Source organism: Artibeus jamaicensis, unplaced genomic scaffold (assembly GCF_021234435.1).
Source record: "Artibeus jamaicensis isolate MK-2021 breed Jamaican fruit bat unplaced genomic scaffold, CSHL_Jam_final scaffold_1031, whole genome shotgun sequence".
Taxonomy (NCBI): domain Eukaryota; kingdom Metazoa; phylum Chordata; class Mammalia; order Chiroptera; family Phyllostomidae; genus Artibeus; species Artibeus jamaicensis.
This window is the reverse complement of record NW_026522026.1, coordinates 26107-52970: the sequence shown is the minus strand read 5'-3', so window position 1 is coordinate 52970 and position 26864 is coordinate 26107. Positions and strand designations below refer to the sequence as shown.

The 26864-nt window shown below is 35.0% G+C and overlaps 1 protein-coding gene across 3 annotated transcripts in view; it reads left to right on the top strand.

Moving 5' to 3' along the window:
- Positions 1-21525, top strand: part of LOC119047536 (sulfotransferase 1E1-like) — a 35995-nt gene extending 14470 nt beyond the window's left edge. For all 3 annotated transcript variants that reach the window (XM_037142995.2, XM_037142990.2, XM_037142983.2), the window contains 7 exons: positions 2214-2375; positions 8242-8367; positions 9168-9265; positions 13784-13910; positions 15718-15812; positions 19270-19450; positions 20743-21525. In XM_037142995.2, coding sequence (XP_036998890.2) covers positions 2228-2375; positions 8242-8367; positions 9168-9265; positions 13784-13910; positions 15718-15812; positions 19270-19450; positions 20743-20855 — 888 coding nt within the window. In that variant the 5' untranslated portion in view covers positions 2214-2227 and the 3' untranslated portion in view covers positions 20856-21525. The remainder of the gene's footprint in view (positions 1-2213; positions 2376-8241; positions 8368-9167; positions 9266-13783; positions 13911-15717; positions 15813-19269; positions 19451-20742) is intronic.
- The last annotated feature ends 5339 nt before the right edge of the window (positions 21526-26864 follow it).

Sequence of the window (26864 nt, the reverse complement as noted above, 5' to 3'; positions counted from 1 at the left end):
TTCAATATATATTTGGAAGCACAACTGCAATACTACTAAGAGTGATTTTTTTCTTAAGAGTAATATAGAGAAGATACTTTCTTTTTTCTCTCTTGTTCCATTTTTCAACAATCATTTAAAAATAGTATATTTATATGCACATTTACATGTATGCATAAATATATGCATATTTATCCTTCCTTGTGTAAGACAAATATGGTTCCATCTTCAAGGAGTGTCATGCAAGATGAAAGAAACCTAATAATGATGTCTGTTTTTACATAGAAACTTGTGGCTTGTAAATACAATTTTAAAATAAAATATTTTAAGTCTGACACAACATAAGTAAATAACATTCATTTTCCTTCCTCTGGTGGTTACAGAGAAAGGATATATGAACTTCTTACAGGAAGGCCAATGGGAAGGCTATTTATATATGTTAAATCAATAGTTGGAGAAGATCCTAACTAGGGTAGTGACCAAACAATAGGAAAAGAGGAAAATAACAAAGATAGAATCAATGGAATTTAGTGTCAGATGCTGGTGACCAAAGATTAGGAGGCAACATCTGAAAGTTTTCATCTGTAACGTGCAGCCTAGAAATGTACCAGAAAAAGCATACAGCGTAAGTCTACGGTCTAGTTATTTGGTTTGATTTGTAGAACACTTATTTTTCTAAAATTTCTCCACCATATGTTTCGTATCTACAATTTCATTTCTTCTTTACGATACATTTCTCATGGATTGGGACTCTCTGTTAAGAGGAACATATTGGGTGGCTAAAAGAACTACTGCCTCCTGTTGTAATACAAACTCTCTGACAAACACAGTAAAAGCTACAGTGTTCACAAATCTATGAGTGTATAACAACCTACTAGGCAGCTTTTGGAGCAAAAGTGAATTAAATAGAGATCTAGAAACACTAACGTCAAAGAAGGATAAAATTATTTGAGATGCTAAGTAAAAAACTCAAAATGGAGAAATTTGTGGGAAAAATGGTAGTGAAAGAAGTTGAAAACCAATGAAAGAAAATTTACGTGAAAACTCTGTGACTGACCCTGAACATGACATGAGCTGTTGTGGGATCAGGAGATGAATTATTAAATGATTACCATTAGGTTTAACCTTAAAACTTTCAGACAAATCACTCAGTGGGAGTGTCCACTACTATAGTAATAATTAAATGAGACAGAAAAGTAAAGGTAAGGTCAAAGGTCACAGAAGAACCTTCTATACCCTCAAGAATTATGTCTTAGGTATCCACTACAATGTTATTAATTTAATCTTTTTTATTTTTTCCAAAAAGATATAAATTATATAATTCTGCTTACAGTTTTTAACAGTTATTTAGTTGTAACTCACATAGTGTTTTAGTGACTCTTTAGAACATGGCTCATTTCTTTCTTGCACAAAATGGAAAACAGACCTGATTTTGATGTACAAGACTATACTAGACAAGAAATGATGTACAAGGAACTGGACACTAAACCTACTCACTCATGAAGGAACAAATAGCAATGTCTTTCCTTTTTTTGCAAGTATAATTCTTTCAATTTTATTTATTTTATTGTTGTTCAACTACAGTTGTCCCCATTTTGCCCCACCACTTTCCTCCACCCCACCTACCCCCACCTTTCACACTCATTAATTTCATCTGTTTTAAAAATACACTCACCAAGCATTTGAATTTCTTCACTAAATAAAAAATTTTCAGGAACTAAGGGAACTCTGACTTTGAGAAATTGTAATAGCTATCAAATATGTCCATCAGCTTTATTGTTATTTAATGTAGACATCATTAATCAAAGTGATTATTTGCCAAAATATTGTTGTATTTCTGAACCTCTTAGTCTTTTTATATACCCAGCAATTTTGAAAGAGAAATTGAAGGCTCCATTGTTTTCATTCATCATGGAATGTATTATATGTAAATATTACATATAAACATGATAATACCAATGTATCACCTATTTTATATAGTTTTAAACATTTTACTTTATAATGTCATGTATTTTATTATTTTTCATATGTTAGACTTATCTTTTGAAAAGGATTAGAAACTCTTAAAGTGCCAAGACTATGTTATATACTCCTTAAATATACATTTAATCAATATGCTCAACAGCTGAAACCCACTGGATGGACAAGAGAACCTCAATATACAGAGCTATTATTACTGTTAAAACATTATAAAGTACTTACAAAGTGGAAAACATGCCTTATTTTTCTTTCAGTGAACAACTTTATAATGGATTCTTCCAAATGTGATGATTCTGAATTCTTCGATAGAATCCATGGAATTTTAATGTATAAAGATTTTGCCAAATATTGGGATGATGTAGAAGCATTCCAGGCAAGGCCAGATGACATTGTCATTGCCACTTATCCCAAATCTGGTAAGTCTGCTTGTTATGCCTAAGCTGTTCCTTTTCTCCTAGTAATGGCAGATCCCCCTTGAATGGTAAATATTAAGCTGTTCACTCCTTTCACACTCACTCTCTATATTAAATAAAGACAGACATAGTAGTTTTTGTAGAGACTGAAAAAGTGGCATTGATAGCTCTAAGATCATAATAATCTGTATCTATAAATTGAGCAAAACCATTAAAAATGGGTATTGTTGGCTTCTGGCAAGATGATGGTGTATAAAAGTGGTACTTGGAACCTCCCACGATCACATCAAAATTATAACTGAACTACAGAACAACCGCCATTCAGAACCACCTGAAATCTAGCTGAATAGAAGTCGTGTAAGGAAGGATATAAAGAAAAAGACACATGGAGATTGGTAGGAGGAGTAGAAACCAGCTGCTCCTACACCCACAATGTGGCAGTTAAAAAATAAGATATCTTGGTTGCAGAGGTCCCTTGTGAAAAGCATGGGTCCCAGCCTCATACCAGGCCCTCCAGACCAGGGTTCCAATGTCAGGAGTTGAAATCCCCATAACTTCTGTCTGTAAAAACCAGCAGAGGCTGTGGATAAGTGAGACAGAGCACTTTTAGAGTCCCAGTGTTCATCTAAGGGCTCGTGCACAGACTCACTTCTTCTGAACGCCAGTACTTGGGCAGCTCACCAAAAGATGCCTTGGACATACTGAGAATAACAAGCAACAGGGCAAAAGCTAGAGGAGTAGCTTTCTCCTAGTCAGAAGTGCTGGCAGAGGCCATTGTCCTTTGCTGAGCCCTCTCCACACAGAGCTGGCTCTTGGGTGCCATATCTGAGTTTCCATCAGCCTGGCTCACATCGTTGCCCCACCTTGGTGATTCTCTGAGACTGCATTGTACACAACCTTTGGGCCCACCCAAGCACTTCTAGTAGCTTTTCTATACCAATAGCTTCCCTCGGCTCATGCTTTGGACTTTCATAAAATCTCTCAAACAAGTCTCTGCATATCTATACTATTGCTAAATGGTTCCAGGCCTAACATCAACAACTACCTTTACTTGGCAACTTGCCTTCTCCAGGGAAGCTTGGAGCCCAGCAGCCATCTGCAGATTGCTCTGTAGTCTATGCCAGGTGGCCACAGGCAGGACACAGGCAGTGGCTGACCTTGGTCTGCACCTACTGGGAAGGCCCAGAGTCAGCACTCGTGGTGGACAAGATGCACAGCTTCAGACCAAGGTGAAGCACCACCTACCACTTCCATGAGCAACACCCCCAGGGGATGGACTCAGCAGGTACCTGAGCTCTGCTGAAGTGAGTTCTTTTCTGTGGGGTTGGTCCTTGCACAGTAGATCCTTTATGGCCATTGTGGCTAGTCCTCACAGCCAAAAGAAAGTAAAGTGATGTAAAAAGATATTTCATGAAAATGGAAACAAATAAACAAAAAACTGGGGTAGTAATACTTACATCAGACAAAATTAGATTTTAAAACAGAGGCTATAACAAAAGACAAAGAAATACCCATCAAATTCCACTTTTGGGTATTTATCTGAAGAAATCCAAAACAGTAAATGGAAAGGACATATATATCCACATATTCATTGCAACATTATTTATAATAACCAAGATAGAGAAGCAACCTAAGTGTCCATCAGTAGATTAATGGATAGAGAAAAAGTGGTGCATATATACAATGGAATATGTCTCACCCACAAAAAAGAATAAAATCTTGCCATTTGCAACAACATGGATCAATCTAGATGATATTGTGTTGAATGAGATAAGTCAGAGAAAGAGAAATGCCATACAATTTTACTTATATGTGCAATATATATATATATTTCACTTATATGTGAATTATATATATATATATTTCACTTATATATTTTGCTTATATATTTTGCTTTAAAAAGCAAAATAAATGAACAAACAGAACAAAAACAGAATCAGATATGGAGAATATTATGACAGTTGCCAGATGGGTGGGAACTTGGGAAATGAGTGAAAAATTAAATACAAACTGGGAGTTATAGAATAGTCATCGGAATATAAAGTAAAATATTGGGAATATAGTCAATAATATTTTAGTAACTATATATGGTGTCAGATGGGAACTAGATTTATTGGGGTGATCACTTTGTGAGTTATGTAAATGTCTGATAATGTGATTATACACCTGAAACTAATATAATATTGCATGTCAACTGTGATTTAAAAATAAAAAAATTTTAAACATGAGGAAAAGGAGACAACTCATAACTTTTCTTTTAAACTGTAATAAGATTATATTGTTTATATTACATAATTGCCCCAGAAAATTCAAAAATTATTCAAGGTAAAATTCAAAAGGAGTTAGGAAGAATCATAAATATTCAACATAATTTGTCAAACATTATGAAATTTAGCCATGATCATGATTGGAAAGATAGAAGTTGAGGAAGAATGAATAGGTAAAGATGAATTCTCAGTGATCACACATAAGAGAAAGGTTACATTAGTGAATAAAAGCTGTAGTCGGTATTAGCAAAGTTTACTGAATAAACTATAAGAAATAGTTCTTGGTGCCCAATGCCTAGGTTTATGGGGCCTCATAGAAAATAAAGTTAAAAAAACCTGTTTGTAAAAAAAACAACGATGTGATTTGGAGAGGATATTCCTTAAACTAGATATTTGAAAATACATAAAATGTAAAATAGTACATCTGTAAAAATTATGCAAAAGAAAAAATACCCATGCAAACTAACACAAACCTCTTGCTTCCCTCTAATAGTCATCAATGACTTTTTCAATAGTCATCAAACCTCTTGCTTCCCTGTAATAGTCATCAACAGACGGAAACAAGTCCAGCTGTCTCTTGACCTCATCTGTTCTCTCCTCCAATTGCCTTTTCCAATAATTTATTTCATATGTTTATTATCCATCTCATGACACTCTCTACCCAGCATGGAAGCAGAAAAAGACAGCCCTTCATGCTGACATCTGGCTGTCTCTCACAAAGCTGAGGCCTTTCCAGTGCTTCTCATATGTTTCCCCATTCATACACCCTGAACTGATTAAAATGTTCTTCCCTGTTTCCTGAGAAAATTTACACCCAAGAGTTCAGTGAACTTCATTCTATACATAAATTACCCATTATCAAGGCTACCATCTTCATAACAATCTTAAATGTAATGCATTGCATTTGTATTTTTGTGATATTGTGTTCCCCTTGGGAATTACATTTCTTATGAGGAACACTTCCCATTCTACTGACCTGCAGTGTAACTATCCTGTTTGTCCCATACAAATAAATTACATTGAACTATTCTAATTCCATTTGTTTAAAATAAACTCAAACATATGTGAAACTTTCCATTTTAAATGCATGTGCATGTGTATTTATTTATAAAACATGATATATAAAACTATCAAGTAGGTAATCATGTATTTAATTACTTTGTGATTTTTCCTTCAACCTTTGTATGATTTAGCAGTTTATTGTTGAATTTTCAAGTTCTTTTAATTGATTTTTTAATTTATTTTTTATTGATTATGCCATTACAGTTGTTCTATTCCCCCCTTCATTCCCCTCCACCCTACCCCCATCCCCATAACCCCCCTTTAGTTTATGACCATGTGTCTCAAGTTCTTTAGATTCTATATTTCCCATACTATTTTTGCCCCCCCATCAATTTTCTATCTACTGTCTATGCTACTTATTTTCTGTACCTTCTCCCCCCTTCTCCTCCTCCCACTCCCCTATTGCTAACCCTCCTTGAGATCTTCATTTCTATGTTTCCACTCCTGATCTAGCTGTCCTTTTAGTTTGCTTTTGTTTTAGGTGTGGTTGTTAATAACTGTGAGTTTGCTGTCCTTTCACTGTTCATGTTTTTTTAACTTCTTATTCTTAGATAAGTCCCTTTAACATTTTATATAATAAGGGCTTGGTGATGATGAACTCCTTGAATTTGATCTTATCTGAGAAGCACTTTATCTGCCTTTCCATTCTAAATGAAAACTTTGCTGGATAAAGCAATCTTGGTTGTAGGTCTTTGGATTTCATGACTTGGAATACTTCTTTCCAGCCCCTTCTTGCCTGTATGTCTCTTTTGAGAAATCAGCTGACAGTCTGATAGGAACTCCTGTGTAGGTGACTGTCCCCTTATCTCTTGCTGCTTCTTGATTTTTAATTTAATTTCATTATGGTCAAAGAATATATTCTGTATAGTTTCAAGCCTCTTAAATTTACTGAACTTTGTTTAACAGTTCAGTATATAGTCTAGCTGGTGAATGTACACTTGATAATGTTCTGCTGTTGAGTGGAATGTTCTAGAAATATCAAGTCAGTTGATAGTTAAAAAAAAGGGAAAATGGGTATTTTTGGCCACATTAGAAAAGTATGTATTGTAGATGGATAAGTATAGAGCCACAACTGAAATTTAAAACTACTAACTATGTTTACCTGATGTCAATATTGTCATTGTTGTATAGACAAAGTATAACCAGTTTTCACAGATTAAAAAAAACCCTCTTTTTCAGCTAACCAGCTTTTCTATAAGTTCATCCCCAAAACTTCATATTTAGACAATATGTATATTTTTAGCTTAGCTCAACTGTTGTAGTTCCAAACTCATAATCATAGACCTTCAGAAATTAGAAGGGTCTAATTCAGACTTCTCTATCTTGTTTTTCCATTTAGCATTTAAATATGTCAAACACTAAATATGTCTTTGGCTCCTCTGACTCTATGCCCTTCAGCCTCTCTAACGTTGCTCTTCCTCCACTTGTGAGGATCTGTGTCAGCATAGTAGCAGTCACCTGAAGAGGAAACCTGAGAGCTATTCCACATTCATTCCTTGCTTTTTCATTGCCTACATTCAGTCATACCATTCTGTCATGTCTTGTAGATGTGTCTCACAGTCAGTCTCTTCAGGTCTCTTGCCTCTCCTTGTTGACCCCTCATTCCATCCTTCTATTTAGTCTGCCACTAGAGGATTTCTTCCAAAACACACCATTGATAATCTCACTTTCTTGCTTGATGTATGTCAGTCAATGCCTTTTCAAACTTTCAGAAAACAGCTCTACAAGGCATTTTTTGCTTGCTGCCCGTTTGCCTCTATAGTCTCATTCCCCCCAGATCTTCAGGTAGCCTCTCTCATTTAGGCTTTATAATTTATTTCCAGTTCTTTTTCTCATGACTATATTATTCTAAAGTACTTGACCTTTGATTGTTTTTTAAAAAGACAGTTCTTCTACTTGGTAAAACCCTTCCCTACCTCACAAAAGTGGTGAACTTATGCCAGTAATTTGTTGAGGCTAAGCTCGTTTATTATGTTCTCTTAAAGGTATTTCTTGTTGAAACATCACAGCAGCAACGTCACACTGAACTAAATGTTCCTGTTTTGCAGTCCTTTAAACCCCCATGTTAAGATCATAACATCTGAAGGAAAAAAGTATTGTAATTATTGTTTCTCACTCTTCAAAGGGCCTTTGATCACCACAGGGAAAGGGCCAGATTTAGTCTTTTCTATATCCTCTGAACTAAGTACTCAACTTGAGGCATAAAAGGCTATCAGTAAAGTTTGTGTTTGAAAGCATGCTTGAGTGTATCATCTATTATTCAAGGCTCCTGACTTTTTAAATGTAAATATTCAGATCCAAACTGTTATCAGCTTGCACAATGTCACAATTTATCATGGACAAACTGGGACTCCTGCCATAGGTATGTTTTACTGTAATATTTGCCCATATTTATCAAGGTTATTTTGGGGCCTTGGCCTATTTTGATGCCTTTCAAATATTATATTGGAACATTCAGCTTTAACCAGCTATAAATGCATCACTTTCATCACCAGCCCAGCATGGTCAGTGGGAGTCTCAGGTTTGTTTAATTTTCACAGGCACAACCTGGGTGAGTGAAATTGTAGACATGATATTTAAAGAGGGTGATGTGGAAAAGTGCAAAAAAGATGTCATTTTTAATCGAATACCTTTCCTGGAATGCAGAACAAACGAGATGATGAATGGTATGTTTACATTGATTTTCATAGCTATTGTATATATATATATATATTAAAGTGTGGATGTAGATGATGTAAGGAAAGAGACTGTAGTCGAGAGTGGCAATTAGTATTATGTCTTCTACATATTAAAGCATATACATTTAATTTAAAATCTTGACAAAGTTTATGGTATAGCATGTGCCTAGAAAAGAGTGAATAAGGATAGCTCTTATATGTGTTTAGTAGAACCTAGTGGTGAGAATTTATCTCTCTATGGGCTAACATGATAATACTTTGAACACTAGAAAAATATCTATAAATTTTTAAGGATTTGTGCAAAAGGACATTTATTACTTTATTTTAATATTATAAAAATAAAAATACCATAAATGCTAGTTAAGAAAAGAATATTTAGAGATGATATAATGACACTAAAAATAATTAAAAATTTAAGGATATCATATGTTTCCTGACATTGCAATATCAATAGAGTATATTGAGGAGGAGGATAATTAGAAAATATTAAAAGTTTTAGGTATGTATGTCGTATTTGATAGCTGTGAGTCTGGACATATAAAATACATTTATATAGAAAGCTGTTTATCCAAATGTCAATAATGATTTTCCAAAGTGATAAAATTTTATTTGATTTTTTAAATAATTTCTCCTATCTAAAATTTTGTCATAGTTCATATGCATAGATTAATAACACTATCATTAGTAAAAGAATCTTAAAGTTACTTCTATTTTTTAAGACAGCTATAAAATCCATGTAAATATTTATAATTTTTGAAGTTGTCTAACCTTTATTTTTTATAAATCAGGAATAAAACAATTAAAAGAGATGGCATCTCCTAGAATTGTGAAGACTCATTTGTCAGTGAAGCTTCTTCCAGCCTCATTTTGGGAAAAAAACTGTAAGGTAACCAGAAGCCAAGTATTCTTAAAACGTTATCCAAGTCAAAGACATTTTAGAATGTTCAAGTCATAACTGTGTTGTATGTACACTCATTTGTTAACATTTCACTGAATCTATAAACATTTGAAAAATGTAGATTATAGTCAGCATAGTCAGAGAGTCTAGGTTTCAATTTCAACTTTAGAAGTGATTCTGAAAACAAAGAAAAAAACCCAAGTAAATTCTCTAAACCAATTTCCTTGTCTGTAAAAGAAGGATAATAATAAAATCTTCCTCATATAAGGATTAAATGAAATAATGTCGATAAACTGCGTAACATAGTGCCTAGCATATAGTAAACAATCAATGGTAGCTACTTTTGTATTTGTTGTTATTACTAATTGTATTGAATGTACTCTTACAAAAATTTGTGCTTGATATTGTGAGGCAAGCACATGAACTAGATAAAGATAAACCAGGCAACTATCATGGTAATTACTGTCTATCATGTCCCAGCAATACAACAATTAAGTCATATGCAGTCATAAGCAGTCATATACCTTATCTTCATGGACACATCGTTCATTTAGGGGCAAATAAATAGAGAATGCATTGTCATAGGTCAAGTAAGAAAAGAATTCTAGCCTAGACATTGAGGATAGGAAAGACACCCAAGAGCAAGTAACATCTCAGCTGATATTTTCAGAATGCATAGCAGTTAGTCTGTACAGTGCCAGAGGGAATGATGGGAGATTTAAAATTAGTTTGGCTGGAAAGTTGAGTGTACATATTGACTGGATGAGTGAAGGAAGATAAGCTAGGGCTTCATTAAAACAAATGTTAAAAGTCAAGAAGTCTGGAGTCTATTTAATAACAATGAGGAGTTGTAGAGATCAAGTTGCTGACTAACACAATCAAGTTTTTCTTTTTTTAGAAAGAATCACATGAGTGACCCCCAAATATGGGCATAACATTAATTCTTAGACCACTGAGGCTGTTCTTCAAGATCTTTCTAGCTTTCTTAAAGACATATTATAACCCTTACTATACATATGAGATATTAAAATACTATATGCTGTCATTACTAACAGAAAGGGATTTATCACAGTCACAAAACATTTCTACTTGGTACTCTGATCTTACATGGTATATTTGAACTTCTGGAGATTCATGGTCCAAACTTCTATAGATCCCAATGTTGCTTGCTTGTTTGTATGCTTGCTTTTTTTTTAAAGAAGCAATTAAAAAATACACCAAATGCATTACACTAAAGTCATTCATTCTCTCTCAGTATATTATATAGGACAGATGTCATTACCATTTTTTCAAGATTTGACCAAGTCACTTTTTTTCCTTTGAAGAATGGATTGTAACCTTGATGTTACCACATTTACTTTTCAAATGGAAATAGATATCATACTTTTACCGTGGTTTCCTAAAACTTCACTAAACTGCTTATCATCTCAGAGATCATTAAAGAGTAAGAAGTAGCTGAATGGATTTATGTTCTGAATATTCCCACTTCTTGTCCAGTGGGAGACAAGAAGACAGATGAATTAAGATGATTAGTAAAATTGTGTGTAGAGGTGTAGATGAGAAATTATAAGTGATAAAAAAGAAAAAAAGAAACCTGCCTAATGAATAATAGGCAATTAAGAGCAATAGATTTGAGGCCTCAGAGTGGTTTCAGGAAAGGTATATTGGAAATGACTGGTAAGGAAAAGGGAGAAGCAGTACTTTCTTGAAGAAAACATGAGATTGCAGGATAAGGCTCCATAAGTGAAACTTTTAAGGTTCTGACAAGAATCACAGCCTGATTATAACATTGGCTGGCTAAGGTAAAATATAAGTAATGATCAATGAGTGCAAGAACCTAGAGGATCAGGCAGACAGATATTAACATTACACAGAATGATAATCAGATTTGAAATTGAGAGTAATACTAAAAAGCAGGTATTAAAATCTTTCATGAAATCAAGAAAATGACCACAAGCTTAGAATGGCATCAGCTGGTGGCAGGTGCCATTGTTCCTTCTTGAGCCCTTCCTGGATCCAGGCTGCAGGGTTCAGTATCTGAATTCTGTTAATCATTCAAATACTGATTTAGCCCAAGCCTGGTGATTTTCTGAGACCCTGCTTCACAAAATTTAGACTGAACCTCTTTTCAGAGGCTAATCCACACAGGTGGTCAGCCTGGGATTATGTTGCAGACTATCCTAAAATCTATCAAAGGTCCACAAACACCAAGCATACATTGGCTTGCCTCTGGAGACCCTGTACTTCTTTGCTAAGGGGCACCAAGTCTGGCATTAGTGGCAGCCAGTGTTGGATCACAGCATAACTCCTCCCAGACCCTTCCAAGCCCAGCACAGGCAGCTACCAACTACAGATCACTTCGTAGCTCCATACCTGGTGACTCCAGGCCAGACATAGACAACAGTTGATCTTGGACTGCACTTAAGCCCCTCCTAAAAAACTTCCAAACCAACAGCCCTGGTGGCCAGCTTCAGACCACACCAGAGCACCACCTGATTAAACCCATAAACAACACACTCAAACGGGTGGTCTGGAACAACTTCAGAGCCCAGATAAAGTTAACTCTCTGCTCTGTAAGGTCAGCCCACACACAACAGCTTGTCAGCTATAGTCCTCAGAGTCAGTCTGCCTGATGAGTTGCCATGTAGGAATGGGTGCATAGGTAAAAAAAGAGAAGGGATTAAGAAGTACAAATTGGCAGTTGCAAGAATCATGGAGATGTTAAGTATAGCAAAGGAATATAGTCAATAATATTATAACAACTGTATATGTTGTCAGGTGGATGCAAGATTTGTTGGGGGATCACTTTGTAGGTTACAGGTTAAAAGTTGTGGGTTATACAAATGTTTAAATGCCATACTGTACACCTGATAGTAATATAATATTTTATCAACTATAAATTTAAAATATTTAAAAATAAAGCCAACCCAATTTAAAAGGGAACCAAATATGCATAGTAAATGATATTAGCATAAAAATGGCATCAGCTAGGAGAATTATGAATTGAGTGTCATGGAGCAGGGATCTTTCAAGTGTAGTATTTTTAAGATGAATTATGATCCCAAGTGAATTATGATAAACTAACTTTGACTCTAGAGAAAGCTTCAGTGAAAGTCATAGATTCAGAAAAGAGCTAGAGTTTCCTAGAAGGTTGGAAGAGCATATATAATAAAAAGTTTGGGGTATAGAACAGTATCTGCGAAAATGAAAATTTAGGGAAAGAATGAGTAACTTTGGGCTCACCACCACCGCCTGGGAAAGCAAAAAAACTTCATGGAAGACCTGGAGCTAAGCTTTAAATATGGATAGTATGAGATGCAGAAAATATTCAGGACAGGGGTAACAGAATGAAGAAAGCAAAGGAGTGAAAAATCTGAAGCAAATCCATGGATAGAGTGGCAAGGAGTTCCATTCAACTAATAGGCAGAAAGAACTAGGGAGAGTTATAAATAAAATTGGAAATTTTCAGTAAGGCTAATAATAACTTTGATAAGTAAAATTATTTTTGTAGTAATTAAGGTTTCATGGTGGGATCTTAAAATTGAGAACCATACTTCTTAGAGTAAAATAGATTTTCTTGAAATTGTCTGAAAATATGGAGGCTTGAGTAAGACAAGTTAGTGAGCCTAATTATATCCCTTCAATAGTGGACGAGTCAAGAGCAGCCTTTTTCCCTTGATGGTATCACTCAAGTGACTGAGGGTGCAAGTGGAAGGCCATGGGGATATGGAATTTACTTTTGCAGATGTTTTCCTGCAGCATGGAATATCAGACCTACAGGAGGCCATAGGGATCTGAACCAACTCACTTGTTTAGTGGATAACAATTTAGGTCCAAAATGATTGGTGCTTTAGGTCCAAAATAAAGGGATGATAGAATTTCTCAGTGCCAGAACTAGCTATTAAAACCAAGGCTCCTGATTATTCATTGGCTGGTATTTCCTCTATATGTAAAATAGAGATTGACAAGATGTTGGTGGGGATTATATTGTCATTGAGGTTAATGTGACCCTCATAAATATAGCTGTTTTTTAAAGATCATGAGTAAGAAAACAGCAGGACTTTTTTTTTTTTTTGGTATACAGAACAAATGGTACAGTAGAAAAATCAGAGGACTTTATTACTGAGTAATTCACCAAATCATTTGCTCTTATTGATTTATTTTTAGTGCTGCATTGTGACTAGCTTCAGTTTAGTTTTTTCTCTTATATTGAGGATAATAATCTATCTGGCCCAATTTATAGCAATGGAATTGTGACACGCAAATGAAGTATTATATGAAAAATAGCATAAAAGTGAAAAATTAAAACAAATATTGAACAACACTGCAAAAGACGCTGTCATTTCAGGCTATTGAAGGGCTTTGCTTTTTTATAATTTTCTATGCTTTCTAAAATGTATATATATCATATTTATAGTTGAAAACACAAGTGTTCTCTTTAAAAATCTTAATGAAACTGTATTTGAAAATAACTAAGTGATTTCGTATTTGATTTTACCTTCTTAGATGATCTATCTTTGCCGGAATGCCAAGGATGTGGCTGTTTCTTTTTATTATTTCTTTCGAATGGTAGCTGGTCATCCAGATCCTGGAACTTTTACAGAGTTTGTGGAGAAATTCATGGAGGGACAAGGTAGGAACAGCTTCCTTTCTTTGAATTCTTTCAATGTTAATGATGCAAGACAAATGACATCTCTGAAAAAAAAATGTCTGCTGTCTTTCCTGGTCTATTATCTTTCTTGATCCTTAATTTAAAAAAAAAACACAAAACAAAACAGAAGTTCTAGTTGCACTTGAACTTTAGAGCAAGCATAGGATTTCCAGATGTGGATGGCAAATTATAGAATATACACAGCTCAGTTCAATGCCTAAAAAGAAATATATATATGGCTTGGAGGTAATATTTTTTCTCTTTAAGATTGAGACTCAGTGTCCAATTTTTTCTCCTTTTTTATTAGAAAACTATTTTGTAGCATGTTATCACAACTCCGTTGAACAAGAGAGGGAAGGGCATAGAAGAGAGAGATTGCCCATTTGTTTCTAAGGAAAATTTTAGGTGCTATATGGGGGGGTAGACTTTACAAAGAACTCTGAAGTTTTTACTCATTATACCCAGTGTACAGTATGAATAATTCAATTACATTTCTCAGAACAGTGCTAGAGTTATCTGAGCAGAAATTCTGAAAAATTTTGCCTCTTTGTTTAACTCCAGACTAAAGTAACTGAGAATGTAGATTTGAGGAAGAAAAGGTTTGGGAGATTCTAGCATTAATTGAAGGCCATTCTGATCCTGTAATAATAATTGTAAGGAATATGATAACAATTTCGCTTTTGCTTCCATAGAAGCTAATATCGACTCAATAAAAGTAGAATATATGCATTTTATGTTTTTTGGTATATTTTGAGAAACTTTATGCTAATGTATAATAAATAAAATATATGCCTCAAGATCACGAAAACACACACTGTAAGAAAGAGAAAGGTAAAGTAGTACCTCCATAAACAGATAAATAAAATCATTATAAACACCATCATGTAATTTCTTCTGTAAAGAAAATATTGCCGCCCTGGCTGGTGTGGCTCAGTGGACTGAGCGCGGGCCTGCGAACCAGACAATCGCAGTTCGATTCCCAGTCAGGGCACATGCCTGGGTTGCAAACCAGTTCCCTGCAGGCCAGTTCCCAGCAGGGGACACACGAAAGGCAACCATACATTGATGTTTCTCTCCCTCTCTCCTTCCCTTCCCCTCTAAAGATAAATGAATAAAATATTTAAAAAAAAAAAAAAGAAAATATTGCCAACAGAGTAAAAGTACAAGAAATATGCAATGATTTAATGCAAAACAGGATACTTTGACTCACACATTCTGATCTCATTCTGTCAGCTTTTGTTGGGTGAACACTTGGATATGTGTAGAGAAGATAAGGGAAGAGAAAGGAAGAGACAGAATTTGGTCCTCACATCATTTTCAAAGTCTTCTAATTCTCTTAGAGTGAGAATGACACTACAGGTTCTTAAAAGAACAGCTCTTATCATCTAAACTGCAAGTAGTAGAATAAATAATTATGTAGTTACTAGCTTCAATTGCCAAACCAGTTCGTAAATGGCAAATTTGATGAATTCTTATTACAAGAACATTGGTAGTTCCAGTAACTCACCTCCCTTCACCAATAACCTGATTTTACATGCATACACAAATACTTTTTCTCTGTGCCATAAACCATGTTATAATGATGAAAATTGAGAATATGTTTCCATATCTGAATCATTCAATGTATTTTTCCTCCTTCCTGCAAAAAATTTTGCTTAAGATGTGTGGCTGCTCTCTAGTTTTCATTCTGTGATGATTTATATTAATTTGTTGCTACTGTTGTTTGAACACTTATTCTAAAGCTGTATAAAGGTGATACTATGTTCTTATGTTTTTTCTCTAATTTTAGTTCCTTATGGTCCCTGGTATGAACATGCAAAATCTTGGTGGGAAATGAGAAAGAATCCACACGTGCTATTTCTTTTCTATGAAGACATGAAGGAGGTAAAAAGCTGAAAACATATGAGCAACTAATATTTTTATAATATTTATAATTTCATATTTTAGTAATTTGTAAAATGTTATCATTTAGCAATACCCTAGATACAAAAACCTGCCTTTAAATAAATGGTTAAACTACCTCCAAAAGTTAGTGAATAAAAATCTGTGAATGAATATGTTTAAAGCAAAGTATCAAAATATTACCAAAAACAAAATTTGAAAGAACTTGAGTTTATAATACAAAACAACAATGACATACATAGATATATACACACAAGAAATCACAACAGATGAGAAAAGTCAACTGGTCTCCAAATCTATAGATGCTGGAATTATCAGATAGGGGTTTTAAAATAACTATGCATATTTTTATGCAATAAAAGAAAAAATTGTAAATTTTACAAAGAAGCAAGAAGTTACTAAAATTAACAAGTCAGATTGTAAAAATAGCAAAATAGATTTTTTCTTTGTTTTAAAAATATTTTAAATTTATTTTAGAGAGAGAATGTGGGTGGGGGGAGAGAGAGGGAGAAACATTGATTTGTTGTTCTACTTATGTATGCATTTATTAGTTGACTCTTGTTTGTGCCATTAATAAGACTGAACCCACAATCTTCTTATATTGGGATGACACTTCAACCAACTGAACTACCCATCCAGGACCGAAATAGAATTTCTAAAGTATTCAATTAAAATTAGTCATTAAGAGATAGTTTAAATAATAAGCTGGACATGCCTAAATCATGGATTAGTAATGTGGAAGATGGAGCTGAGTTAATTCTATAAAATTTACTATATTGAAATAGAATACTTTAAAAAATAATAATGGATATGTAAAGCTAGCATGATAAGGTTCCACTTATATACCAATTTCAACTTTCAGGAGAAAGTAAAGAGAATGCTCAGAATAGCAATATGTAAAAGTCTGATGGCCTCAAAATTTCCCTATAATCTAGTTTTTTTCTAGCTTCATTAGTAATCAGGTTAATACCATATAAAAACTACTATGTGTTGTTATTTCATACCCACCATACTGACCACAATTTAAAAGTTTGACAACAATAAATGTTAGGACCTAGATCAGTAAGAAGTAACATGCTCCTGATAGTAGTGTGAAAAGATACAAACACTGTGGAAACAACTTATCACTATCTACAAAGGGCAAAATATGAACATAGACAAAGTCCCAGAAATTCTACTAGTAGATATATATATTCTTGAAAAATTATGGCTGATGTATAGTATATACATGAGGTCCATTATATAAGAGGTCTGTTCAGAAAAAGTCCGGCCATTGTTAATATAATGAGAATGGTTTGTGCAATGTTGATGTAACCTGGCAGCCAAGGAGAGTGGACTGGAATGTGCATATGTGAACAATGGTGACTTCACTGTACTAGTCAGTTGGGGTGGTAAACATCACTGGGTGAGCGTGTGTACTCTCTGGCTGTCACATTCAAAATGACTGAGCAACCGAGCAAGACCATTTTAGAGCAACAACTCTGCATCAAGTATTTTGTTAAGCTTGATATGCCTCCGTGGAAACATTTGAACGAACCAGAAGGCTGCGGCAGTGGGCAACTGGTGATTGGCAACTTCATTACTACAACAGCTCATGCATCATGTCTCATGCAGAATTTTTTTAGTGAAACATCAAATCACCCAGATGACTCAGTCTTCTTGCAGCCCAGGTTTGGCACCTGCCATTTCTGGCTTTGCCCCAAACTGAAATCACCTTGGAAAGGAAAGGGATTTCAGATGCTGATGAGATTCAGGAAAATAGGATGGGGCAGCTGACAGTGATTAGAACTGTGTGGGGTCCCAAGGTGCCTACTTGAAGGAGGCATTGTCCTGTGTACAATGTTTCTTGAATCTTGCATCTTCTTTAATAAATGTCTCCATTTTTCATACTACATACTATTTTTCATGGTTGGATACCTTCTGGACAGGCCATATATATGTATACATATATCACATCTTCATATATACATATATCAAATATCACATTATCTTCATATTTGTGTGTGTGTGGGGTATATGTTACATCCTCTTTATCCTTTCATTTATTAGTGAACTCTCAGGTTGCATCCATAGCTTGGCTATTGTAAATAGTGCTACAATGAACATATCTTTGTGAATTAGTGTTCTTATTTTCTTTAGATAAATACTCAGAAGTAGAATTGATAGGTTGTATGGTAGTTAGTTCATTTTTTCAGCAACATCTAGACAGTTTTTCTTATTGGCTCTGCTAATTTACATTCCCACCAACAATACAAGAGAGTTCTTTTTGCCACATCTGTGCCAACCCTTGTTATTTGTTGACTTCTTTATAATAACCATTCTCACAGTTGTGGGGTGATATCTCATTGTGGTTTTTTAAAATTTAATTATTGTTCGAGCACAGTTTTCTGTCTTTTACCCCCATCCCAACCCACCCTCCCCAATCCCCCCACCTCCCTCCCATTTCCACCCCCTTCAGTTGTTGTCCGTGTGTCCTTTATACTAGTTCCTGTAAATTCTTCCCCTTTTCCCCCTGAAGTTACCTCCCCTCTCCCCTCTGGTCACTGTCCCTCTGTTCTCTATTTCAGTGTCTTTGTTTTTATTTTGCTTACTTGTTAGCCAGGTGTTGAAAGACAAATACCATATGATCTCACCTCATTGTGGTTTTGATTTGTATTTTTCTAATACTTGATGATGTTCAGCATCTTTTTATTTGGGCCATCTTTATATCTTCTTTGGGGAAATGTCTATTCATATTTTCTGCTTATTTTTTAATCAGATCACTTTTTGATGTTGAGTTGTATTAGTTTCTTATATATTATGGATATTAACTCTTATTGGATATATCATTGATAAATATCTTCTGCCATTCAGCAGGTTGTTCTTTCTTTTTTACTTGATTATTTCCTTCACTGTGCAGAAGCTTTTTAGTTGGATGTGGTCCCATTTGTTTAATGTTTGCTTTTGTTGCCTTTGCCTGTCATTATATATATATACATATATACATATATAAAAGAACACACACACACACACACATATATATATATACACACAAAAAAAATATATCGCTAAGACCAACGTCAAAGAGTTTACTGACTATGTTTTCTCCTTGAAGTTTTATGGTTTCAGGTCCTACAGTTAAGTAATTCATCCATTTGAGTTTATTTTTGTATATGATATAATAAAGTGGTATTTTGTACATTATATATAAGAAATTATATGGTATGAAATGTGTTTTATGTCCATTTTATGGCTGATAAAAATCATATTTAGATAAATTTAAAGTATAGCACTTCTTTGAGAAGTATTTTTTCTCATTAAAGGCTTAATTCCAATATCAGTGTGTAGGGATGAGAGGGGGACAAAGAGGTTTATTTTCCCTCTCTTTCTTCTTTTAATCCAAATAGAAATGTATTCAATTTTAGTATTTGAGTCTTCAAGCTATTTTTTTTCTTTCTAGGACATCAGAAGAGAGGTGATAAAACTTATACAATTTCTAGGAAGGAAGCCTTCTGGGGAGCTTGTGGACAAGATTGTACAACATACTTCGTTCCAAGAGATGAGAAACAACCCATCCACCAATTACACAACACTACCAGATTACATCATGAACCAAAAAATATCCCCCTTCATGAGAAAGGGTGAGTCAGTCACGTGATTTGCCTCTGCTGCTTTAGGAAATCACAAGTTGAAATAGTTATAAGCAAACACCCAGCGAGGCCTATGCATGCCTGTGGACTCAGCTTGTTTTCTTCAGAGTGGTCTACCTGACTGTGGAGCATCATGCAGTGAGAAATCTCCAGCATGAAACTTTGCAGACCACTTTTGACATGCTCAGTAAGTCACAAGGACCTTCTGCATGCACTTCACAAATCAGTTTTTATATTTCAATTGCATTTTCACCTTTCTTGAAATAAGCATAATATGCCAAAAAATGTTGCATATTCTATTCTATGTTCAATATTAAAATGACTACATAAAAATTCACCAATTTTTTAAAGTTTTTTTAATGCACTCTGATATAACAGCTGTCACAATACAAACAAAATTGTTTCAAATGAAGTTAAAAATAACTAAGCGCTACTAAAGACATCTTACAGAAAAAAGAAATGAAATTTTTGGCCAACCCAATATTTTCTATTATTTACTTTTGAGATTATTTCACTGGGAAAGTTTAGAGCTTGTTGATCTAAGGTGGAAAGTGTACTACTGACTGAATTAAAATGTAGGGTGACCTCCTTCTGTCAGGAGAGAAATGAATGTGACAGAAAGCAAAAGGAAAAGGCCTGCTAGACTATTGTCATAAAAGCCCAGGTGAGAACTGCTGAGGAATTTCTCTGTCAGTAGAAGCAGAATGAGAGGAAAGCAATGAGTATAAAAAAAGTCTGAGTATGAATAAAAAGTTAGATGTAGGATCGAAGGGACAACTTTTAAATTTATACCTTGGATTCCTGGCATTGCCATTAACCTGGTTATGGAAAAGAAAACACAATTTGGTAGGGACAAAATGAATTAATGTTTCAACTAGTTGAATTTAGGGTACTTGCATGGGATTCAGGTGGCAATATTATATAGGCAGATGGATATGGAAATATAAATCTATATGTGAGTGTCATCATCATGAAGAAGGACATGGTAAAATGTGGATCTCATCTTAGGAGGAAGCCCAACATTTGAGAGGAAATTGGAGAAAAAAGTTCAATGAAGTGGCATTAGAGGGAAGAGTCAGAGAAAGAAATTTGCTGTATATTATTGTTTTAACAGTCATAACAAATCTTTCTTTCCAAGCTCAAACATGTGTATTATTTGTGTAGTATAATTGAGAGTTATGGCTGTAAAATGTGTGTAGGTATTAATGAAAGTGATGAATATTAGAAAACTTTGATTTTGGCTTGAAGACACAATATTTACTGTTTTTGTCCTTTTGTTACAGGAATTGCAGGAGACTGGAAGAATCACTTTACGGTAGCCCTGAATGAGAAATTTGATATGCACTATGAGCAGCAAATGAAGGGGTCTACACTGAAACTACGGACTGAGATCTAAGACCCAGCACAAATAAAGCCCCTGTTTTATTACAAAGTCATTAGCATGTAATTTTGTAATATAACAATATCGCATTCAAGCACACCATATGATATTTTTGGTAAAATGCTCAAATTAAAACTGCAGATCATTACACACCTTACCAAACATACTCAACCAGAGGTTACTTCTGCTGCACCCTGTATTGGAGATTAAACGTTTTCTTCTCATTGTTTCTCAATTTTTCTTGTTTTAGATTGGTAGAGAAGAAGTCATGTGAAAGATTATGGTCAGGTCCATATTATTATTGAGATCTCAATACAAAAAGATGAAGGATTTTTTCCTGATATTATCTTTTTTATTTTATTTTGTTCTTTTTCTTCTCCTTTCTTTTTCTTCTTTTTACAAATATTACACAAAGCTGTAATCTATGGGAATCTATGGGAATGCACAGATAGTTTAAGTTAGAAGCTTATTAAAAATTAGCAAACATTCCAACTTTTTAATGCTAGTTTTTTCCATTTCATAGTACATTTAGTATATGTATAAACTTTGAAAATCATGGAAGAGAGAATTAAAAAAATAAATAAATTCAGGAGCATAATTATACCTATTATTTTTGTCCTGATTTTTTTCACTTTCTACAAAATGATTTACTTTGGAATTTACCTTAATCTAATGTAAATTTTGCCTGAATTGATCATATGTCTAAAAATACTCCCAATGAGTTTTATTTACACTTAATGTCATATATATAATATAATGAATTTATATTCTGTAAACTGAAGGTTTGAAAATTCTGATATAAGCCAATAAAACAAAGCAAAACCAAAAAGAATAGGAGAACAATTATTGTTTTTATATAAACTGTTGTTTTCATGTCTCCTGTGTCTTTGCATTCTAATGGTAATTTTTCCTATATTACATTTATTTTAGTAGCCAATGCTTCCTTTCTGTAAATCAGAAGACATACAAGATTATATAAGTTTCACTATGAGTCTTTAGTAGATTATTTCATCTGTAATTCTTAACCTACAAGGTCAAATCTAAAAAGAAATAAATATGGTTTGTTTTCTTACTCTTTAGAGGAAAATCCAGCAATTTCTGAACTTCCTATTTAATAGTATAATTTTTCAAAATCAAAGCTTCTGGAGTAAGTAAAAACACTTATTTTTTTAAAAATAAGAAACATAACATAGTTATGCAGTATACAAAACTTGGAGAGCCTTAAAAAGGTTAAGTCTTTATCTATGAGGTTTTTGAGATTTTTCTACCTTTTTCATCAAGCATAGCCTTTGTTTTAAACTCTATGTTTGTCTTTTATAAACATTTCTATCCCAGATTTTTGTTTTGTTTTGTTTTCCTTCCATTTTTATGAAATGTCTTTTTTCATCTCGTTACTTTCAGTCTCTGTGTCTTTGAATCTGAGTATCTTGAAGGAACCATGTGTAACGGTTTTGTTTTGTTATCCCTTCAGTTACCATATGTCTTTTAATTAGAGCATTTAATCTTTTTGCATTTAAAGTAATTGCTGATTATATGTACTTATTCTCAGTTTATTATTCATATTTTTATCTTTTTCCCTCTTCTTAAAGAAGACTCTTAAACAATTCTTCTAACACTGTTTTGTGTTGATAAACTTTTTTGGCTTTTTTTATATACTTTGGACCTCACAATGTGGAGTCCGCAATTTATTTCACTTCTTTTTCCAGAACTTTTCATCTTTGCTTTTTCCTAGAGCCTTTGACCCACCTCCATGATCTAAATTGCAGTCCTCCATCTATGTATTTCATTTATTTATTTATTATTTTAATATATTTTTCATTATGCTATTACAGTTGTCCCATTTTTGCTCTTTATTACCCTCCATCCTGCAAACCCCCTCCCACCCACATTATCCCCTTTTCATTCATGTCAGTAGGTCGTACATATAAGTTTTGGGGCTTCTGTATTTTCTATACTATTATTAATCTCCCTCTGTCTATTTTCTACCTACCAAATATGTTACTTATTCTCTGTACCTTTTCCCCTTGTCTCCCCCTCCCACTACCCTGCTGATAACCCTGCATGTGATCTTCATTTCTGTGATACTGTTCTTGTTCTAGCTGTTCCCTTAGTTTGTTTTTGCTTCTAGGTTCAGTTGTTAATAGCTGTGAGTTTGTTGTCATTTTACTGTTCATATTTTTTAATCTTCTTTTTCTAAGTCCCTTTAATATTTCATATAATAAGGGCTTGGTGATAATGAACTCCTTTAACTTGACCTTATCTGGGAAGCACTTTTTCTGCCCTTCCATTCTGAATGATAACTTTGCTGGATAGAGTAATCTTGGGTGTAGGTCCTTTCCGTTCATGACTTTGAATACTTCTTCAAGTCCCTTCTTGTCTGTAAAGTTTCTTTTGAGAAATCAGCTGACAGTCTAATGGGAACTTCTTTTTAGGTAACTGTCTCCTTTTCTCTTGCTTCTTTAAAGATTCTCTCCTTATCTTTCATCTTGCTTAATGGAATTATGATGTGCCTTGGTGTGTTCCTTCTTGGGTCCACCTTCTTTGGGACTCTGAGCTTCCTGGACTTCCTGGAAGTCTATTTCCTTTACCAGATTGGGGAAGTTTTTTTTTCATTAACTTTTCAAATATGGTTTCCAATTCTTGCTCTTCTTCTCCTTCTGGCACCCCTATGATTCAGATGTTGGAATGGTTAAAGATGTCCTGGAGGTTCCTAAGCCTCTCCTCATTTTTTTGAATTCTTGTTTCTTCATTCTGTTCTGGTTGAGTGTTTATTTCTTCTTTATGGTCCAAACTGTTGATTTGAGTCCTAGTTTCCTTCCTGTCACTGTGAGTTTCCTGTACATATTTCTATATTTCACTTTTCATAGTCTTCATTTTTTCCCTCTAATTTGCAACTATACTCAACCAAATCTGTGAGCATCCTGATTACCAGTGGTTGGAACTGTGTATCTGATAGGTTGGCTATCTCTTCATCACTTAGTTGTGTTTTTTCTGGAGCTTTGATCTATTCTTTCACTGGGCCATTTTTTTTTGTCTAGGTGCACCTGTCAAGTAGTAAGGGGTAGAGCCTTAAGTGTTCACAAGGGTGGGGCAACCAAGGTCGCTACATTATGACGCTGTATGTGGGGGAGGGGTCTGAGAGGAAACAATGCCACTTGCTCTGCTCTCTGCTGGTTTTTAATCACTTCCCCTGCTACCCACAAGCAAAATGAGCCCTTTTGGTGCTGATTCCTGGGTGGGTGGGTGGGTTTAGGTACATTCTAGGAGCCTCTGGGTCTCTCCAATGAACTCTCCCGTGAAGGTGAAAGTTTCTCTCACCACTACAATCCCCACAGGTGTTTTCAGTCAGAGGATTTGAAGCTTTATTTCTTTACATTGGGACCCTGGGTTGTTGCTGTACTCTGCCAGCCATCATCTTGCCCACCCTAGTCCACCATCTACTTACTGCCTTGCCATGAGTCATCTCTGCTGGGCTGCCTGACTCCACCCCTCCTACCAGTCTGGAAGAATATTTCTTCTTTAACTTCTTGGTAGTCAGACTTCCATACAATTCAATTTTCTGTAAGTTCTGGTTGTTTTTGGTTTTAAACTTGTTGTTCTATTCCTTTTGGTTTTGCGAGGAGACACAGTATATCTGTCTATGCCTTCATCTTGGCTTCTCCCCATCTATGTTTCTTAAACATCAACTTTCCTCTAATCTGTAGCTTTTCTCTTGCTAGTATCATATTTTTATTTTTTCAGTTCTTGCCAATTTCTATATTTTAGTCTTTCCTTCACCTTCCAACTGGTTCTTAATCTCTTATTTTTTTAGTAAACATCTTGAATTTATTATTTTTGTTTAATATTATGTATAATTAAAAAAAACTTTTATCCTTTGGGGGCCTGGGGACCTTCTGCAGTAATTGGCAAAGTCCTTCTAAACAACTAGCAGGCTTTAAATGTGCAGTGGATGCCAGGTCTCTTCCCTGGAATAGAAACAGATGCTGTTCTCTTGCCTAGAAAACTCTTTGTCCTCCTATTCTAAATAATAGCTTTGCTGAGTAGAGTTTTCTTGATCATACGTCTTTGCTTTTCACTGCTTGGAATATTTCTTTCCAGTCCCTTATGGCCCGCAAAATTTCTGTTGAGAAACCAACTGACAGTCTTATGTGAACTCTTTTGTATGTAACTAAAGGCTCTTCTCTTGATTCTTTTAATATTCTCTCTTTGCTCTAATCTTTGTATTTTCATTATGTTGTGTCTCAATGTGAGCCTCTTTGGTTTCATCTTGTTTGGGGCTTTCTATGCTTCCTAGATTTGTATGCATATTTTCTTCACCAGGTTAAGAAAGTTTTCAACCATTGTTTTTTCAAATAGGTTTTAAATGTCTTCCTCTCTTCTCCTGGCACCCCAATATGCAAATGTTAGCACATTTAACATGGTCACAGAGACTCCATATACTATCTTCATTTTTGGATTCTCTTTCTTTTGCTGTTCTGATTGGTTGTTTTCTACTTTCTTATATTCCAAATTGTTGATTTGATTCTCTGCTTCACCTATTCTACTGTTTATTACCTATAATTTATTATTCAGTTCAGTTAGTGTACCCTTAATTTCTGGCTGCCTTTTTTGTGGTTTCCATGTCATTTTTTATGCTTTCAAAGTTCTCACTAAATTTCTTGAATATTCTTATGACCATTGTTTTGAATTCTGTATCTGGTAGTTTGCTTGCCTCCATTTCATTTAGTTCCTTTTTGGAAATTTCTCATTTAGGGCCTGTTTCTTTCTCTCCTCAAAGAAGAGAGATTTATCTCTCTTCCTTTTGATGGTCTCCCTATATTTTTTCTATGTATTAGGCAGCGTGGATATAGCTCATAAATGCGGTAGAGTAGCTTTATGTAGTCTGTGTTTTGTAGGGCCCAGTCACTGGGTACTATAAGTGCACCCCTGATCATGTAGCTATATACATTCTCCTCTTTTAGTTGAGCCTTGATTGTTCATGGGGGTAGAGGATTAAACCTAATGCTGATCAGTTGTGAGGATCAATTGCAACTACAGGAAAGGAGCTGCTGTGCAGGAGTCAACACCATGGAATAGAACTCACTTCTAAAATACTTTGGTGCTCTCTGAAATTGTCCCTTTTGTGTGTCCTTTGTAGAGGTGGTTAGATTGTAATATTGTGTGGTCTTGAAGCTGTCCACTGGGTTTCCTGGTTCTGGAGAAGAAAAGTCAGACATGACTTGTGCCTTGCCCAGGGCCTTGTGGAATGAGCTAGAGAGAGATCTATAGACAACTACTACTTACATTGGGCTTGGAGGTAACCAGGAAAGACCAAGTTGCCAACTAAGTGTGGCTGTTACTTGTGCCAGTTGTGGGGCCACTTAGCAAGAGTAAAGGGTATGTGGAGGCCAACTAAGTGTGGCTGCTTGTTTGAGAGATTTTTAGGAAAGTCTGAAGCATGAGCTAATGGAGACACTTGGGTGAGCCAACAGGTTGGGTAAGGTGGAGTCTAGGGAAACACCAGGGTGGGGCAAACTATGAGACAGGTTAATGGAGACTCAGATATGGCACCCACCTACCAGCTCTGTGTTGGGATAGTTCAGCAAAGGAACCTCTGCCCATACTTCTAGCTTGGAGACAGCCGTCCCTCCTGTTTTCACCCTAATGTTAAACAATTCAGTTCTTCCCTGTGTTCCTGATCCTTTTCAAGCTTCTGCTCCCATGATGGAGCTCAGAGTAACTAAGTAGAGTAAGTTGGTGCTTGGGCCTATTAAGAGGAATGCCTGAGTCCCTGGAAGCCTTCATCTCACTCAGCCACAATCTCTGCTGGGTTTTACAGCCATAACTCATGGGGAAGTCTCTCCTTAGTACTGTAATGCTGGGCTGGGATGTCTGGTCTGGGACTGGAACCTCTCATTCTTCAGCAGCTTTTATGTGCCATGCATGGTTATGAGACCAACCTGTTCTGCATCTCTATTCCTCCCACCAGTTTCCATGTAGTTTTCCCTTTATATCCTTAGTTATAAGACTTCTTTTTAGCTAGAT